General features: G+C 39.9%; 1 protein-coding gene across 1 annotated transcript in view; it reads right to left on the bottom strand.

Annotated features, from left to right (window-relative positions):
• Positions 1-17,915, bottom strand: part of Dhc16F (Dynein heavy chain at 16F) — a 1,052,459-nt gene that overhangs the window by 427,153 nt on the left and 607,391 nt on the right. Inside the window, exon 38 of the mRNA XM_068227815.1 lies at positions 4,094-4,266. Coding sequence (XP_068083916.1) covers positions 4,094-4,266 — 173 coding nt within the window. The remainder of the gene's footprint in view (positions 1-4,093; positions 4,267-17,915) is intronic.

Below are 17,915 nucleotides of genomic sequence, written 5' to 3'. Positions count from 1 at the left end.
AATATTTCTGACTGTTCTGGAAATACGACATTCGCGATCAGGCGTATTCTAGAATGTTAGTCTAAGTTCGCGATCGAAAGTAAGGTTGTGATTGGTGAGTCTAGGTGGTGATAGGGAACTCGTGCACGCTGATTGGCTGCCTCCAAGGCCGGAAATTCCTATATATAGTGAGCGAGGCAGTGTTCGAATTAATTCGGTATCCTGAAATCTGTTGGTCTTGGTCTAGCTCTCTACGAGCAGCCTATTTGGTTGACGTCCCCCGGTTTCCGGGATGGCACTCTCCTCGGGTAAGCACTCTTGAATTCCGTTCCTGCTAAAATTTCGGTAATGTTCCGATTTGCTTTTCATACAGGAGTCTGCCCTAATCTCGCCTAGATTCACCAAATTAGTTACTTATGACGCCTTAGTTTTTCAGCTGGGCTTACCTGTTCGTTTGCGAGGCATTCCTGTTTCTTGTTTCACTAAAATATGTAGATTGTAGTTGAATGTTATTTCCCTTGGGGGTTGCCTCTGGTAGTTCTGTATCACTTGAGGTATGCTAGATTTTGGATAACCTGTTTCACATCACTGTAAATTGCATTGTACAACTGCATTGATAACTAGATGTATAGTTGATTTGAAATTTGAATTTACACTGCTACGAAATAAGCTATGTATATTACTGAACTTATAGCTCGTAACTTGGAATGTATTTGTAAAATTATTTTGTTAATAATATTTTTCAAATCTAAGGATCACGGCGATTTATTTCGGAATCCGCTATCTAAGCCATGTCCATGCCTTTGGTAGGTTCCCAGCCCTCTCATCTTCCCGTTTTGTTGTTTACTAGTTGGCCCTACTGCTATTTACGTACTTGTTTTGTTGGAGATCCGCGTAATGCTAGCTATTGTTTTTCCGAGTGTGTAGTGATTTCTTATATTGTGTAGTTTGCTCTTCCCTTCCCCTTTTAACTCTGTTTGTGCCTTGTTTTGTGTTACCACTGTAGTTGAGGTAACATATACAAATTTTTTTTTTTTTACAATTTGCTTTTCGTCGCACCGATACAGATGGCGACGATGGGATAGGAAAGGGCTAGGAGTGGGAAGGAAGTGGCTGAGGCCTTAATTAAGGTACAGCCCCAGCATTTGCCTGGTGTGAAAATGGGAAACCATGCAAAACCATCTTCAGGGCTGCCGACAGTGGGGTTCAAACCCACCATCTCCCAAATTCTGGATACTGGCTGCACTTAAGTGACTGCAGCTATCGAGCTCGGTGAATTATACAAATAAGAACAACAACGACATGAGATTTTCAGTTTCTGAGATATACAGTAAGTATCCTCATAAAGAGAACTGAACCCCTTGTATGCCCTCTGTCAGTGCTTTCTCTGCAAACAAGAAATGCATGTTTCTTTATTTTTAAAGGAGATTTCAAATTCCAATTTTCACATCTGTAACATCTTCAGTTTTTGTATAAAAAGAACTCAATGCCTTCTTCAATTCTTTTCACCTCGCTTAAGTGGATTTTCCAAAAACAAAAGATACATGTTTCTTTATTTTTAAAGGAGATTTCAAATACCAATTTTCATGTCTACAACATTTTCAGGTTTTGAGATATAAGTATCCGCATAAAAAATAATTCAACCCCTTTTTACCTCCTCCGCCAGTGTATTTTCCACAAACAAAAAATGTGTATTACTTTACTTTCAAAGGAGATTTCAAATACCAATTTTCATATTTGTAACATCTTCAAATTTTGACGTATAAGTATCCTTATAAAAAGACCTTAACTCCTTGTTCAATTCTTTTCACCCCCTTTAAGCGGATTTTTCAAAAACAAAAAAAAAACAAAAAACTTGTTCCTTGATTTTTGAAGGAGATTCCAAATACCAATTTTTACATCTGCAACATCTTCAGTTTTTGAGATATAAGTATCCTCATAGAAAAAGGCATAAACCCCATTTTAAAACCCACCCACACACAAGTGAATTTTCCAGATACCATGTGTGTTACGGTACTTTACATTTAAAGGAGATACCACATACTGTACTTATTTTCATGTCTGTAACATCTTCAGTTTTTGAGATATAAGTATCCTCATAAAAAGAACTCAACCCCTTCTTCACTTCTTTCAACCCCCTCAGCACCTTAAATGAATTTTCTGAGAACAAGAAAGTATGTGTTTCTTCATTTTCAGAGGAGATTCCAAACACCAATTTTTATGTCTGTAACACCTTCAGTTTTTGACATATAAGTATCCTCATAATAAAGAATTTCCCACAATTTTTACCCTCTCCCCCAGAGCATTTTCCACAGACAAAAAATTCAGGTTTATTTACTTTTCAAAGAGATTCCAAATATCAGTTTTCACATATGTAACATCATCATGAAAAAAATAAATCAACCACTATTTATGACCCCCACCTCTACCACCACCAAGTGGATTTTCTGAAAACAAAAAATTACATGTTCTTTATTTTTAGAGGAGATTCCAAATACCAATTTTCACTTGGACTATGACAGCAAGAAATAAGAGTAAAATTCTGGCCAGTGAGATGACGTTCCTGAGGAACATGATAGGGAAGACAAGGAGAGACAGAGTAAGAAATGTTGAGGTTAGAAAACAGACAGGGGTAGAAAAACTGAGTGATGGGATGGAGAAGAATAAGTTGAGATGTTTGGACATATTATGAGGATGAGGAGGGAAGGATACCAAAACAAGTGTTGGAGGCTAAAATAGAAGGAAAGAGGGCAAGAGGGAGGCCCAGAGCAAGGTGGATGGATTCTGTCAAGAACAGTATAAGAAAAATAAGACTGGACTTGAATACAATTACTGAAGAGGAGTGGTGGAAGGAGAGTCAACGGTGGAGAAATGCCATCAACACCCCGACCTGGCAGGAGTTGGACAAGAGGAAATGAAAATGATGATGACTGTATCATTACTGGTAGCTTATAGATTAGTGCTGAAATCACCATGAATGATGTTGTTCATGGAGTGGAGGTAACTTTGACAGACACACTTCAAGTCCAGGTCAGTGTCATATGGCTGATCCCTTCTCTATTACTTTGATGATGATGATGATACTTGTTTAAAGGGGCTAACATCTGGGTCATTGGCCCTATATCACTTTGATTTATGTAATTATTACTAACCAAAAGGTCAACTAACATGAATTCAGGTCAAAAGGCAAATTTAGTACCTGAGGGCACAACTATTCTACTTTACAAGTAATTATAGAAATAAATAGTGCAACCTCCAATGCAATTTAAATGTTCCAGGCAATGTAATAGCATATTATTAAGTTTTAATAGATATTTTAAAAAAACTTAAAAATTCATTCATTAAAGTAATTAGTCTTTCCACACCCAAGCCCGAGTTAACTCAGAAATCTGCATTTCTTCCACTCTCCCAACGATGAGGTAACTCATATTTCAAATGTTGTGCTCTCTCCCAGTCCCGTGTTTGTCGAATGGTCCGGTTCTCTTGTTCAATGTGAGATGGCAGCACTTGACAATGTTCAGAGAAGACCACAGCCAGACATATACATTGAAGAACTGTATCATCCATTGCATTATTCTTTAACAGCTGTCTTTAGTTGTCCAAGATGGCTGCATCCACTAGTAAACAAAGTTTGACAGATGATGTTTCAGATGTCTTAGCTAATAATAAAAAGTCTGACTATTTTATGAGGGTGCTGAAGATGATATCTTAGTGAATGTTTCTGCAGAAAGCGATAGTAGAAGTGATTTATCTGGAGGTGGGGAGGAGGAGGAAGCAGAAAAACAATCTGCTCATATGGTGTATACAGTTGTGAAATTTCAGTGAAAATGTGAAGATATAATGTTTTAATATCATGTTTGTCCTAAAATTTTGTAAATATAAAATAAATATTAGCCCATTTCAGATAGCATCAAAATATCAAAAATAACCTGGGAAGGGACATGCATAAAGATACCTGGGAGTGAAAAGATTAGTAGAGCTGTGTGTCTGGTAATTCTGAACTGTGTACGAGTTTGATTGTGTGAAACTTTATCACCACAAACGAAAGTGGCCACCCGAACAAATTATGTAACTAAGCATTAGTTCCACACATGAATAAGAAAGATAGACTTACCAGAGTTCAAAATGTTATTTATATCTTCCAAAAATTCTTCAACAACAATCTGAGTATCATTGAAGAGAAAAGCTGTATTTTCATTTTTCGCTCCAGCAGTAAAATACAGCAAACGGAGGTCATCTCGAAATGATGAATGGTCATACGAACGTGTAAGCTCTATTTGGAAGCACCTGCAATACAAAATAAAAAGTGTCACAACAAATGTTCTTCATTTATCCAGTCAGTCATTTATAACTTAGAAACCACTAATGCTCCTTCTAGGATAGCTATGAAGGAGAAGTAGGAAATAAGTTACAGGATTGTGAGGGATTAAAAAAGTTTGCAACGTTTTTGGAACACTACTTCTTTGTCAGAAATCACCCAGAATAAGTTGCGCTGCTTTCCTTTGGATCTTTTCCAGTTCTTGTATCAAGTAGTCCTGGTGTGTGTACCATACACTGGAACCATACTCTAACTGGGGTCTTACCAGAGGCTTACATGCCCTCTCTTTTACATTCTTACTAAAACGTCTAAATACTTTCAGAAGAGATCTGTAACTATTCTTAACAACCTTGTTAATATGATTACCTAAATGAAGATCATTGCTTATATTAACACCTCGGTACTTAACAGTGATCCCCACCGAGCTCGATAGCTGCAGTCACTTAAGTGCGGCCAGTATCCAGTATTCGGGAGATTGTGGGTTCGAGTCTCACTGTAGGCAGCCCTGAAGATGTTTTTCCGTGGTTTCCCATTTTCACACCAGGCAAATGCTGGGGCTGAACCTTAAATAAGGACACGGCCGCTTCCTTCCCACTTCTAGCCCTCTCCTGTCCCATCGTCGCCATAAGACCTAACTGTGTCGGTGCGACGTAGCAACTTGGAAAAAAAAAAAAAAAAAAAAAAAAAAAAAAAAAGCGATCCCCACAAGGTCCTATAACCCCATCAACACAGCAATTAAAACTGAAAGGACTTTAACCTGACTTTTCAACCTGTTTACTATCATGCCACTGTCTGCTGTCCAACTCACAACATTGTCTAGGTCCTGCTAGCTCATAATTCAGCAACTCATTTACTACTCCATACAGTATAACATCATCTGCAAATAGCCTTATCTGTGATTCCAGTTGTTTATTCATATCATTTATATGTATAAGAAAACATAAAATGCCAATAACACTGGCCTGTAGGATCCCACACTTATAAGTTACACGAAATTTTATACTTTGTCATTATAGGCAACCGTAATTATGGGAAGTATAAATGATAATGAGTAACAAATACATTAAAATCAAAATGTTTCTCTGTAAATGGACCAGCATGCTCAAAACAAATATTCCTTTCCTCGACACAGCAGCATATTTTCAGTAGCATCTATTTGAAGAGCAGCTACACTTTTACCTGGAGGAAGAACTTACTCTGTTTTTAAAATACCACTGATTCTGAATGCTAATTCTATTAACAAATTAAAGCCAGACACACCTCTTCCATAGAAATTCAACAGTGTGGCATGGAGCTTGTATTGAATATGCACATGCATTTGGAGTCCATTACGCATACTATGCATAAGAGGCAACTAGGATTCTTTGGAGATATACTGAGAATGCAAGATTCAAGATTTCTGAAACAATTGGTAGAGTATAATTTCAACTCAAGAAATCACCCTCATTGGAGGGTCTGTCTCACAAAGGCTGCAACTGGCTAAAAATAGCGCACAAAATTGTTATAACTAAAAAAATAAAATAGGATGAAAATGGATCAGAGAAATGAGGGAGGATCTGAAAGAAATTGGTCTTACACCAGAAGACATTACAGAGAAGACAAAATTAAACAAAATAATCCAGGACACAAGCATTTGCTTCACATTCAAAAGAAAGAAACTCACAACACAAATATTTTCAACCCCAATATTATAGCTCAAAAAATAAAATAGGATGAAAATGGATCAGAGAAATGAGGGAGGATCTGAAGGAATTGGTCTTACACCAGAAGATTGAAACACACGAAGAAGTACTGGGAGGGCCGCAAGACTTGAACAGTCCCTCCAAAGTGACTTTGATAATGGACTGACTAAAGTGATCCTATTTATCTATGTCTAACCTCTGTCCTGTTTCCCTGCAGGGTCGGATGTGAAGTAAGATGAAACTTCATAGAGAGTTTTTACAATTGGATACCATTATTGACGTCAACCTCATTGGAGGAATTAATGAGATGAAATGAATGGCATGATATATGATAGGAGGAAGGGAGAGGGTGAAGCCTAGTGCTGGCATATAGCCTACTCCTGTCAAATAGCACCAAGGGGTCTGTTCAAGGCTTAAAGTCCCCACCTGATGGACAAATCACCGTCAACAGCATCATAAGCCCTCACTCCATATGAACAGTGCAGAGAGCTTTGCAATTAAATTCAGGCTTTTGGCATGCAATCAAATGTGTAGAAATTGTATACCACCACCTCTTATACCCTGCCGGCCCACATTCTGAGGGTGAAATAATGTTTTGACCATCGGGACTCGAACTGGCTAATCACAGTGTTGGGCCATTTAGACTTGACGCCTTAATGAACATGGCCACCAGGTGGGCACTAAAGTGATCCTATGTGGTCATAACATTGAAAGAAGAAGACAAAGAGGCAACTGTTGTATATTCTGTTACTACAAAAAATGTTCTCATATCCAGAATACACTTGCTTTCTCTGATGCATACATGCCTTTTAAATTTAAAAGAAGGCCATTTCTAATATGCTTTGTTTTCTCATGTTCAATAAGTCTCAGGGTTCAAACTTCTGACAAAATCTGTCCTTATTTTCCGAAAGCAATCTTCAGTCATGGACAACTTTACATAGGGCTTTCACAAGTGAGATCATTTAGCTTACTGCCTGTTTTATCACCAAATCAGGAACTAACAAATTCTGTATTCAGAGAGACTTTCAATGGTGACTGCCATGAAATATTTAAGCAGAACTTCGCTAGGATGGGATGTGAAAGTAAGTTAAGATAGCATGGATCACATCATCAAAGGGATATTTACTATGTATATAAGAATATTTTCATACTTCTTTTACAACTTAATTTCCTAATCATACAACACTTACCATGAAGATATTGTATGTGGGATATGCTAGCAGTGTTGTTGATAATATTACTTTAAACATGATTAGAGCTGTTATTCAAATGTATTTGTGTTTCTACTAAAAAATTGAAAATAAAATTGCTATTATTTTTAAAACATGCTAGTTCTCATTGTATATTTCAACTTGTCCAGAATCCTGACATAAATTTATTCATAAAAATGCTAAACACAAAAGCAAGGTGCATAGGTGTTTTACATGTAACTTTCATGTTTGACGAAATAGCATAATAAGAAGCTATGCACTGAAAATGATGCTTAGCAGTTTTATGCATAATTAAATTCACAAATAAGATAAAATATATAAGCAATTAATCAATTATTGCTTGGAGTATTATCCTAATTTAAACACAAGAGCTCTCAACAATGCTTTGAAATTAAGAGTTGATTTCTTTTTTAAACTCAGTAACTGTTATAATGATGACAAATGAAGACTGTTTGTCTTCTATTCTTATTTGATCTGAATGTATTGTGGCAAAAAGAAAAAAAGAAAAGGAAAATAAGAAGGGCATAGGACTATTTATGATATTAGTTAAGGAAGTTTTGTATAAAGTCTCTGCAGAGTGCAGTGTTTTCAAGTTAGGTCTTTGAGGTTATTCTCATTCGAAAACTTCTCTCAGCTTGTGAATATTTTTTCTCTTGTTAATATTTTGGAGTCCCTTTTAAATGTTCCACCTAGGTTCATTATTGTCCTGCTTCCTGGGTTTATTGTGTTTGTTGATCCCTTCTTAATTGTACAAAGATTGCTTGGGAAGAATTTATTCAAGTTTTAAGTTCCCTCACTTGAAATATGCATTAAATGATATTAGTTTATATGACAAGTAAGAATGTTCCAATAATGCATAACATTCCTATGATACAAGAACTATAATACCATGTCCCAACTCAACGCATTAATGAGTAAGAAAGTTATTCTGGGATCAACCCCACAAAGAGAAGTTTTTGAAAAATTAAGAATTGCCTTATCAAATTCTCCTGTTCTTGCCATCCCTGATTTTTCCAAAATTTTCATTGTTCAAACTGATGCCTCTTGCTCTGGTGTTCTTCTTCAGGAAAATGAATGGGGGAAATGCCTCTTTCACCTATACTTCACAAGCCTTAACCCCTGTGGAATCCAAGTACTCCATGTACAAACTTGAGTATTCATCTTTTCACTAGAGAAATTCTGTATGTACATTGAGCATTTTCTATTGGAAACTGACTACAAAGCTTTAAGTTTGGTCCTTAATCATCCTTGTCTTGATGTGTTGGGCAATCAGAATTTTGGCCTTCAATTTTGATTTTTATCATATCAGGGGCATTGAAAATGTCATTGCCGATGGTTTAAGTTGGATGTTCAGTGAATCTAATGATGTACAAATTCAAAATCTTCCCAACCCTTTTAATTGTATTTATGGATTCATCAGTACTATCCTATCTGATTTTTCCTTGTTGCATCATGATATTAGTAAACACCAGAATTAAGATGTTGAGCAAGACAATCAGATGAAATTAAAGCTGGTAAACTGTCAAACCCTACTCATTGTGTAATCACATCCTATTCTGTAAATCCTGTAATGATCAAATGTTAAATATTGTCTGTCCATAGATTCTTATTCCCATTGTGTTCCAATGCTACCACAATTATTCAGCAATTGGAGGTCACCTACATATTTTCAAAATACATTAAAAAGAAGACAGACCTTTATTGGAAAGATATGGATCTTCAAATTAGGAACATGGTCAAGTCTTGTCAAAACTGTGCTATTGTCAAACCTGCGTTGTCCACTATGATGGGTCTATTAGTGCCATCTTAGGATGCAAGACCCATTGAAAGGTTATTTATTGATTTTGTTAGGTCTCAACTCTGATCGAAGAAAGGAAGCAGGTTTATCACTTTCTGACTGAGCTCACACTGAACCACCAAAACCACTTGGATTGACTTTTACATATCCGTATCCAGATACTTCACATGAGGAGAAGCCATTGGCACTCTCTGGAGATCTAATGCTCTTGTTACTCATTGAACCCACTTTCTACACTGCTGTAAGGCCTCAAGTGATGTAACAGTGGTTGTAGTAGATGAAATAGTCAATCTGTGCCTGTCTCATCTCTGACAGGTCACCAGGTGAATAGAGCAGGTGGGCCCTATTAGGTGACATCTCTCATGAGTGGAGCCAAGTTTGATCACTCCTCTTTGACCTTCCAAACAAAATGCTGGACCCTGCCACATTGTCTCCTCCAAGGTTGCACATCCCAAGCTGCTTCACAATGTGGTGCCAGGCAATCCAAATAGACAACCATCACTGTGTATTTTTAGATAATGTCACTGATCATAGTGACAGCAGTGTATGGACCCTCCCATAGTGACTGAAGATTTGGTGACTTCCTTTTCAGCTGCACAGGATGATACAAATATGCACAGTCACCTTCTCAGATACCCACAGAGTTAGCCAGCAGGTCATAGCGAGTCTTTGTCCAGTCATTGGCTACATTCAGATGTTGACGGGCATTGTTGTGGATGCCATTGTGCCCATCTACCATTTCCCATACATAGACCATTGTGAGATGCACTTGATCTGGTGCTGATCCAAGCATTATGTTGCATGACAGGCATAGTTCCCTCCCAAAGAACATGTTGGCAATTGTCAAGTGTGTCACCTTGTGAGTGGATGTCCAGTATGCCATCAAGATGAAAGTGATCCTCTCATCCCAGTCTTTCTGGTGCCACAAAATTATCTACCAGAGGTGCTTTTTGACAGTCTTCATGAAGTTCTCCATCATGCAGTCGAATTGAGGGTAGAGGGGCATCATACAGGTCATGTGCACTCTCAGACATTGTAGAAACCCCTGCATCAGTCTCAGATCAAAGTCCGTATCATAGTCACCATGTGGTGACAGAAAAAGTTCTTCATCAAGACGTCGGCTACTGTCCAATGCCTCTTGGTTAGCAATAGCGTACCCCTCTGGCCACATACTGAAGTAGTCTATGGCAAGGTGTAAGTAATGATTCCCAGCACTGGATTTGAGGAATGGCCCAGTGATATCGAAGGCAATCCTTTCTGAAGGTGCTCTGGCCCTACTCCTGGTACATGGGCCTCCGCTTGCAGCGCAAGTGTCAGATCTGGCAAGTTCTCTCGACATTGTTCCACAGTGCACCCAGTAATATCACTAACATCTTGCTCACTTCCACGCAGTCAGCAGTGGTGCCACCAATTCTTTCCTCATACTCCTGGGGATTACCAGCTAGACAATCTGCTTCTTGCCTTTGGTAGTCTCCCACATGTAGGTTAGCACCCAATCACTGACCTTCAAAGATACCCATTGGGTCCAGTATGCCTTGTAGGTTGGACTGCGTTTGAGAATTCCCGCTGCCGAACCTATTCGATGGCCTACAGAACCTGCTCGATGTCTTCATCCTTCAGCTGCTCCCTCCACATGGTGGAGCCTTCAGTGGCAGCTGCCCACTCGACCCACACCTCCATGGTATCCGCCTGCCTCTTCACCTTCTAGCGGTGTGCAAAGCTCTCAGGGCATAGCCTCGTGGACAGAGCAATGGCATTTATTATTTTCCTGTTACTAGGTGCATCTCCGGTGTGACCTTGCTCTTCACAGCTTGTATATTTGGTACACATTCTTTCAAAAATAAAATATTACGCTAGTTATTTGAATCCATGTAGGCAGCTAAAAGAAAGTACCAGATTTAATAAATTTCAAAACACACACATATACTTCAAAAAAGAATTAAGCAGTGAAGAGACATGATCATAATAATATCAGTAAATTTGAAAGTAAGGTTGTCTGGAATGATCATACATCCCTAACTCTTAAAATAGGGAATGTAGCTACCTGAACGAACCCTACCCTAACTGCAATTCTGAAATAACACTGAATGTTCTTATGTATTCCAACGTCATTAATGTAAGGAGAGGCTTTTGTCATATCCAATCAACAGCATCTGTTTTATAATTTTCCTTCAAACATGAACATAATGTAGAATAACCAAAAAAAAAAAAAAATCATCTACTATTGAAAAACAATTTAAGAGTCTTCCAACGAGCCATCCTTCGCACCCTCAACTGAGCCCATCCTCCCCTCATCCAACTCCTTAATGACCCATGCCCTCCTTCCCCACTCTTCATCCAGTCCCCACTTCACGTCTACCATTCCCTCCCCCCACCCTCAGGTGGTGGCCGACCTAGGTCTGTGACGGGACCCTCACCTCACATTTCCTCCCTGTTCCCTTATCACCCTCAGCAACAATAGCAGCAACAACAACAACGAAGCAATCTACATCACCCCTCATTACAATTATTCTAATCTTGAGCGTGTGGCTACATCGGCGTCCCCCGTCCTATACCCATCTTATTTAGAATGACTGCATTATGAATGTTCAACTCTCCAATCATCCATCTCTTGTATTAAAATCATCAAAATCATTAAACTGTATGCCAATGATTAAAAAAAATACTGCATACACGTCTAATAGTCTATGTTATATGTTCTGCATCATCTACTTCTGCTAAAATAGCATTACAACAATAATCCATGTATGATATTTAAAAAGAAATTTATGTCTTGTCCACATCCCTATCAAATAAGTTCGTCGTCCATTTTGTCCCCATATTTATAAAAAAATCTAGTCCCTCAGAGATAGTGGGTTCGAACCCCACTGTCGGCAGGCCTGAAGATGGTTTTCCATGGTTTCCCATTTTCACACCAGGCAAATGCTGGGGCTGTATCTTAATTAAGGCCATGGCCACTTCCTTCCTAGTTCTAGCCCTTTTCTGTCCCATCGTTGCCATAAGACCTATCTGTGTCGGTGCGATATAAAACCAATAGCAAAAAAAAAAAAAGGTAGGTAATGCCCATACCACCTCTCACCATTCCGCAAATCACTCCTTTCCCATCCTACATATCCCTCACTCCCTCTCCAATGTCTTCAACTGGCCAGAGAGAAGGCGTTACCTTCTAGGTGGCCCGCCTCACCCCTTCAGTGTGGGGAATGAAAACTTTAGTAGTAGAGAGCCTCCACTTATCTCCTCGCTGTTATCGGGCATCGCCAATCTCTACAGCTTCTCCTACTATTTTTGCTCGGCTCGGTTGCTCATCAACTTTACTTCAGCTCCCTGCCGATCTCAAAAAAGCACATGACCGAACTCCACACTGGAAGTTTGCCATCCCGTAATAAAGTTAATTCTTCTGTCATGTCCTTCGCCACCACCACAACTACTACGACCTCCACCTTCACCCTACGATGCATCTCTCCCACAACTTTAACTTATTCCCATTCTTCGCCAGTCATGTCTTCATCTGTTCCAATACTCCCCAACTCTGAATGCCCCAGGCTTCTACGTATCCCACCTCGCTACTTCCAGCATCAGCGGATCACCGACGCACCAGCCTCAACTATTGCAATCGCCACACAACCAACTTTGTCACCACCGCCACCACCATCTCAACCCACCATGTTTAACTGCGTCATTTGCGGCGTTGCTACAACCATCACCGAACAAGAAGTCTTATGCGAACTTCAAGCAGCAGGCATCCCAGCCCAGCGGGCGTTCTGCATTCTGTACTCGTCTGGTCCGACCACCTTAGTACACCTCCATCTACCATCAGAAGACGTAGTCCATCACCTCATCTCCAGTGGAGCACGCATCTACCAAAGTCATCATCCAGTGGAACTCTCTCGCACCCCTCCTCGACCTTTCCCCAGACATCCTTCCGTTGCTACATGTTATCGCACCCGTCCAGCTCATCAACCCTATCAACCTCGTCACTACGTATTCCCACCACTTCTCACAACTTGTCCCTTCTTCCACCCACCTCCACATACCGATCTCTATCAACTCTTCACAACTTCCATAAGTCACATCGCTGCAGCCCTACCAACTTCTCCATCCATTCCTCCACCCTGGCACTCCCGTTTAACACCTCACACCTTCTACACACCCACTCTATCTCGCATCTCCCTAGACAAGAGACCCCACTATTCCTCCTCTATGACTTTGTAACATCGTTTTCCCATCTTTCTCCTTCATCACACCTCACTCTCACTGCACATCTCCCGGGCCAAGAGACCGCGTCACGCTTTGAGGGGCCCGCCCCGTCATTCACGCGGGGAATGAAAACTTATTCAACGACGATGCCTCCACAGTATGCACTAGCCATGCGTCTTGGTGGGTGTGCTATTTACGAACTGATGTACCCAACTTAGCAAACAGGGGCAAAACGCTGGCAACCAGGAATGTGCTGGAAAATGTATAATGTCCAATAACTGACCATTTATATTGGTATTATAAATTTACTCATTTGAGACAAATATTTCAGGTTCCCTATGGGAAGCAACATCTTTATCATCTGATGACCAGGCAAGTATCAATTTTTGGTAATGAGACTGAGTCTCTCATAGTGCATTGGCACTGCCAGTGGCTCCAAGTAGCCTACACAGTGGCCTCCACGGTATGAACTAGCCATGCGTCTTGGTGGGTGTGCTGTTTACCAACTGATGAGCCCAACTTAGGTCACAGTGGGGGAAACGCTGGCAACCAGAAATGAGTTAGATGGAAAATTTATAATGTCCAATAACGGACAATTTATATTGGTATTATAACTTATTTCCGTCATAAGTAAGTGGTCTAGGATGGTCAGCTATCCACAAAGCGGCATTCCTTTTTTTGGGTGGCATGGTGCACTGCACATTACACACTATGCTTTGAACTTTGTACAAATAAATAGAGAACTAAACTGAAACGATAGATGTGCATAATTTATTTGCATCAGCGATGAATCATCGCTATGGCAGGCAAGGTGATGAAGTGGGTGTGCGGGTGGCAAACACATTGACTCTGTGCAGTTATATGTCATGGTCACTATAAAACATTAAAACGAGATAGAGCTTCAGCCCGCCCTTTTAGATTTCTGAAATATTGTAAATACACTCCGGCCTCTGATTTTGCAGCTTTAGATTTTGCACATTTCTCAGGTTTTGCTCAATGCTTGCTTTAGATATTGCATAAGCACCATATTTTTTTCCAGTATGCCAGTTTGACGTGGTACTTAATACTAATCAGCGACTAAAATACTAATAACTTCAATTGAAAATATTGTAGTATTGTAGTAATTGAACGATTTCTTTAAGATTCTCGCAGTTTATTGTTATATTTTGTTACGCATTCTATGTTACACTATACAGGGTGAAGCGAAATTCACACACTCGGGCATCACAGCGCGACTCCACACATGCCAGCAATAAAAAAATGTCTCTCACAAACTTTCGTCCTGCGAGTATATCCAGCAGAAAAAGGATGCTGAAGAGTGGCAATCTGGCAACACTGTAACCATATGTAGGGTAACTACCTCTGTCAGCTCATGTTTGTCATGTTGCACAGTTGATGCAGTGGATAGAGTTTTGGGTTAGCATGCAGGAGGTAGAGGGGTCAATCCTGGGTTGAGGCGTATGTGTTTTATTTCGTAAATGTAGTCCAGGTGGTATGCTTTCTGGCATCTTAATCATCAACAGCGATTGCAGTGGGTCCTCTAGAAACCATTTGCACTTACATACTACGATCCTAGAAATGGACGAACAATCGTTTTCATTGGTCAGCTTTGAAAGACGCCGCTTCCACATCGTGGGCGTGAATTTATTCGCATCACTTCATCTACTAGATGCGAAACCTGTTTTCTTTGTACCCTCCTCCAATGGTCCCATAGATTAGTACCAACTATTATTCTCTCCTCATTCAGGTCCATTACGTTTCATTAGCGCCTTATGTTACCAGTAGGCTTAGCAACGTGCTTTGTGAATTATGTCCAATGTTGATTACAATTTGTATGTGTTATCACCATGGTCCCACTAATTATGCCTTTCAACATTGCATCTGGTAACTGCATGCTGTTTATTATGTATCTCAATGTATTATTATTATTATTATTATTATTATTATTATTATTATTATTATTATTATTATTATTATTATTATTATTATTCTATCGATGGGATTATGGAAACATCACGTATATTGCTGCTAGGGAAACAGTGTAATCGGAAACCAACCATTTCACAAGTAGCGGTGTCGAGATGAATCATGCAGAACAATATCTGTCGGAAGGGTAATGTGCGTTAGGTTGAACAGCGCACAGGACTGACGGCGTGTTTATTACGTAGTGTATACACTGTCCACCAGACAGGGACTAGTGCCAAGTGGAGTAATGTACCCATGACAGACTCCAATGTACATGCGTACACGTATCGAATGTCCTTCTTGTAAACTTCTAAACCAGTGTGGCAGATGTATGCCATACACAAACAATGAATATGTGGATATGCTTCTGGTCCATAGTGCATCTGATAACCGGGCTGGTGTTGCCACTCGTGAATATGCTGCTAGATATCCTCGTCGATGCCATCCAGATAAAAATGTGTTTCGTCGTCTGGAGTTGCGTCTTCGGGAGTCAGGTTCTCTCCTTCCACCATCGTGTGACAGAGGTCATAGCATAGCAAGGCAGCTGTGTGTCTCGCAATGCACGGTCGTTAACGTGTTGCACGAGCATGGGCTGCACCCCTTCACGCAACACCTGCATCCTGCAGATCGCCATCAGTGGATGCAATTCTGTGAATGATTTCAACAACAACAGGAAGCCAACAATGACTTTTTGAACACCGTACTATGGTCCGATGAAGCAGCATTCACTCGTTAGGGTGTCTTCAATGTGCACAATGCCCACCATTCGTGTGAGGTTAACCCGCACGCCACCAGCGACTGGGGATATAAGTTTGCTTTGATATCAACGTCTGGGTCGGAATATTGGGTGACAGGTGTTTGGGCCCCTACATGTTGCCTCACCGGTTGACTGCACGAAAGTATCATGCATTCCTCTCGAACTATCTGCCTGATGCGCTGGAAGATGTTCCACTACATGTTCGGCAGAGGATATGATTCCAACATGATGGTGCACCTCCACACTCTGGAATTAATGTGTGATAGTATTTGGACAGAACATTTCTAGGAAAACGGATTGGACGTGGAGGTCCAGTTGTATGGCCACCGCTTTCACCTGACCTGAAGGAGCACATGTACTCTACTCCGCTGACAAATGTGGAAGAATTGGTAGCGTGTGTTCATGCTGCTCTTATTACTGTGGACGCAGCTATGCTGCGAAGGGTCCAGGGCTGTATGATCTGGCGGGTTGCGCAACGTTTGGACGTGCAGAGAGGTCGCTTTGAGCATCTGTTGTTCTGAAGACAATGTATTCTGTGTTGAAGGTCATGCGGTCATTAATATGGACAGTATTATCGCTAATGTGATGCATCTAAGCACTCATAAAAATGACGTGCAGTATGTAAATGACAAGTAGATGTTGTGTTATTGTACTGTGCTATCATATGTAGCATCCCGAAAGTGATATTGTTTGTAGTTATTCTGTCCTATGATAGGTCATTTTTTTCAACTGCCTGTTTCTTATTTGTCTAACCACGTATTTGTTGTGTTCAGCATTACAAAATATTGCAAATGTAGGATACATGTGACCTAAGATACGGAGTCTTACTGTATTACAGTATGTAATGTCTGAAGGAAATTAGCAAATAAAAAAGTATGCCTCAACCCAGGATCGAACTCTCGACCTCCTGCATGCTAGCCCATGCTACATATATGGTATCAACTTCATTAAAGTAAGGAGAGATTTTTGTCACATCCAATCAACAGCATCTGTTTTATAATTTTCCTTCAAACATTAAGATAATGCAGAATAAGAACCAAAAAAATAAAATTCTATCCACTGCACCTACTGTACAGCACGACTAACACGTGCTGACAGAGGCAGTTACCATACATGTGGTTTCAGTGTTGCCAGATTGCCACTCTTCAACGTCATTTTTCTGCTGGATATACTCGCAGGACAAACTTTTGTAACATATATTTTTTTATTAATGGCATGTGAGGAGGCGCACTGCGACGCCCGAGTGCACGAATTTCACTTCACCCTGTATAGCACTAACCTGTGGAAACATTCAATCAGATCCAAGACAGAAATATCCAATCAGATCCAAGAGCACATATGTGCATGAGCGAGCAATATCTAAGAATTTCCAGGTCCCGCAAACGAGCAAAATCTGAGGCTCGAAGGTATAGCCCTAAAATATGCATCATCGCCAGTTTTTAGTTAAAATATGCAACAACCAGTGAAAAGGGGCTAAATATGCAAATGCATATGAAAACTTGCAAATGCATATAATCCGGTCTTTCCTCATGAGGTTGGTGGCCTGCATCACTCTCCTGTTACTAGGTGCATCTCCGGTGTGACCTTGCTCTTCACAGCTTGTATATTTGGTACATACTCTTTCAAAAATGAAATATTTCGCTAGTTATTTGAATCCATGTAGGCAGCTAAAACAAAGTACCAGATTTAATAAATTTCAAAATACACACGTATATTTAAAAAAGAATTAAGCAGTGAAGAGACATGATAATAATATCAGTAAATTTGAAAGTAAGGTTGTCTGGAATGATCATACCTTCCTAACTCTTACAATACGGAACGTAGCTACCTGAATGAACCCTTTCCCAACTGCAATTCTGAAATAACACTGAATGTTCCTACATATATGGTATCAACGTCATTAAAGTAAGGAGAGATTTTTGTCATATCCAATCAACAGCATCTGTTTTATAATTTTCCTTCAAACATTAAGATAATGCAGAATAAGAACCAAAAAACTAAAAATAAA

The sequence above is a fragment of the Anabrus simplex genome, chromosome 5, assembly GCF_040414725.1.
Source record: "Anabrus simplex isolate iqAnaSimp1 chromosome 5, ASM4041472v1, whole genome shotgun sequence".
Lineage (NCBI taxonomy): Eukaryota > Metazoa > Arthropoda > Insecta > Orthoptera > Tettigoniidae > Anabrus > Anabrus simplex.
This window is presented reverse-complemented; position numbering and strand designations above follow the sequence as displayed.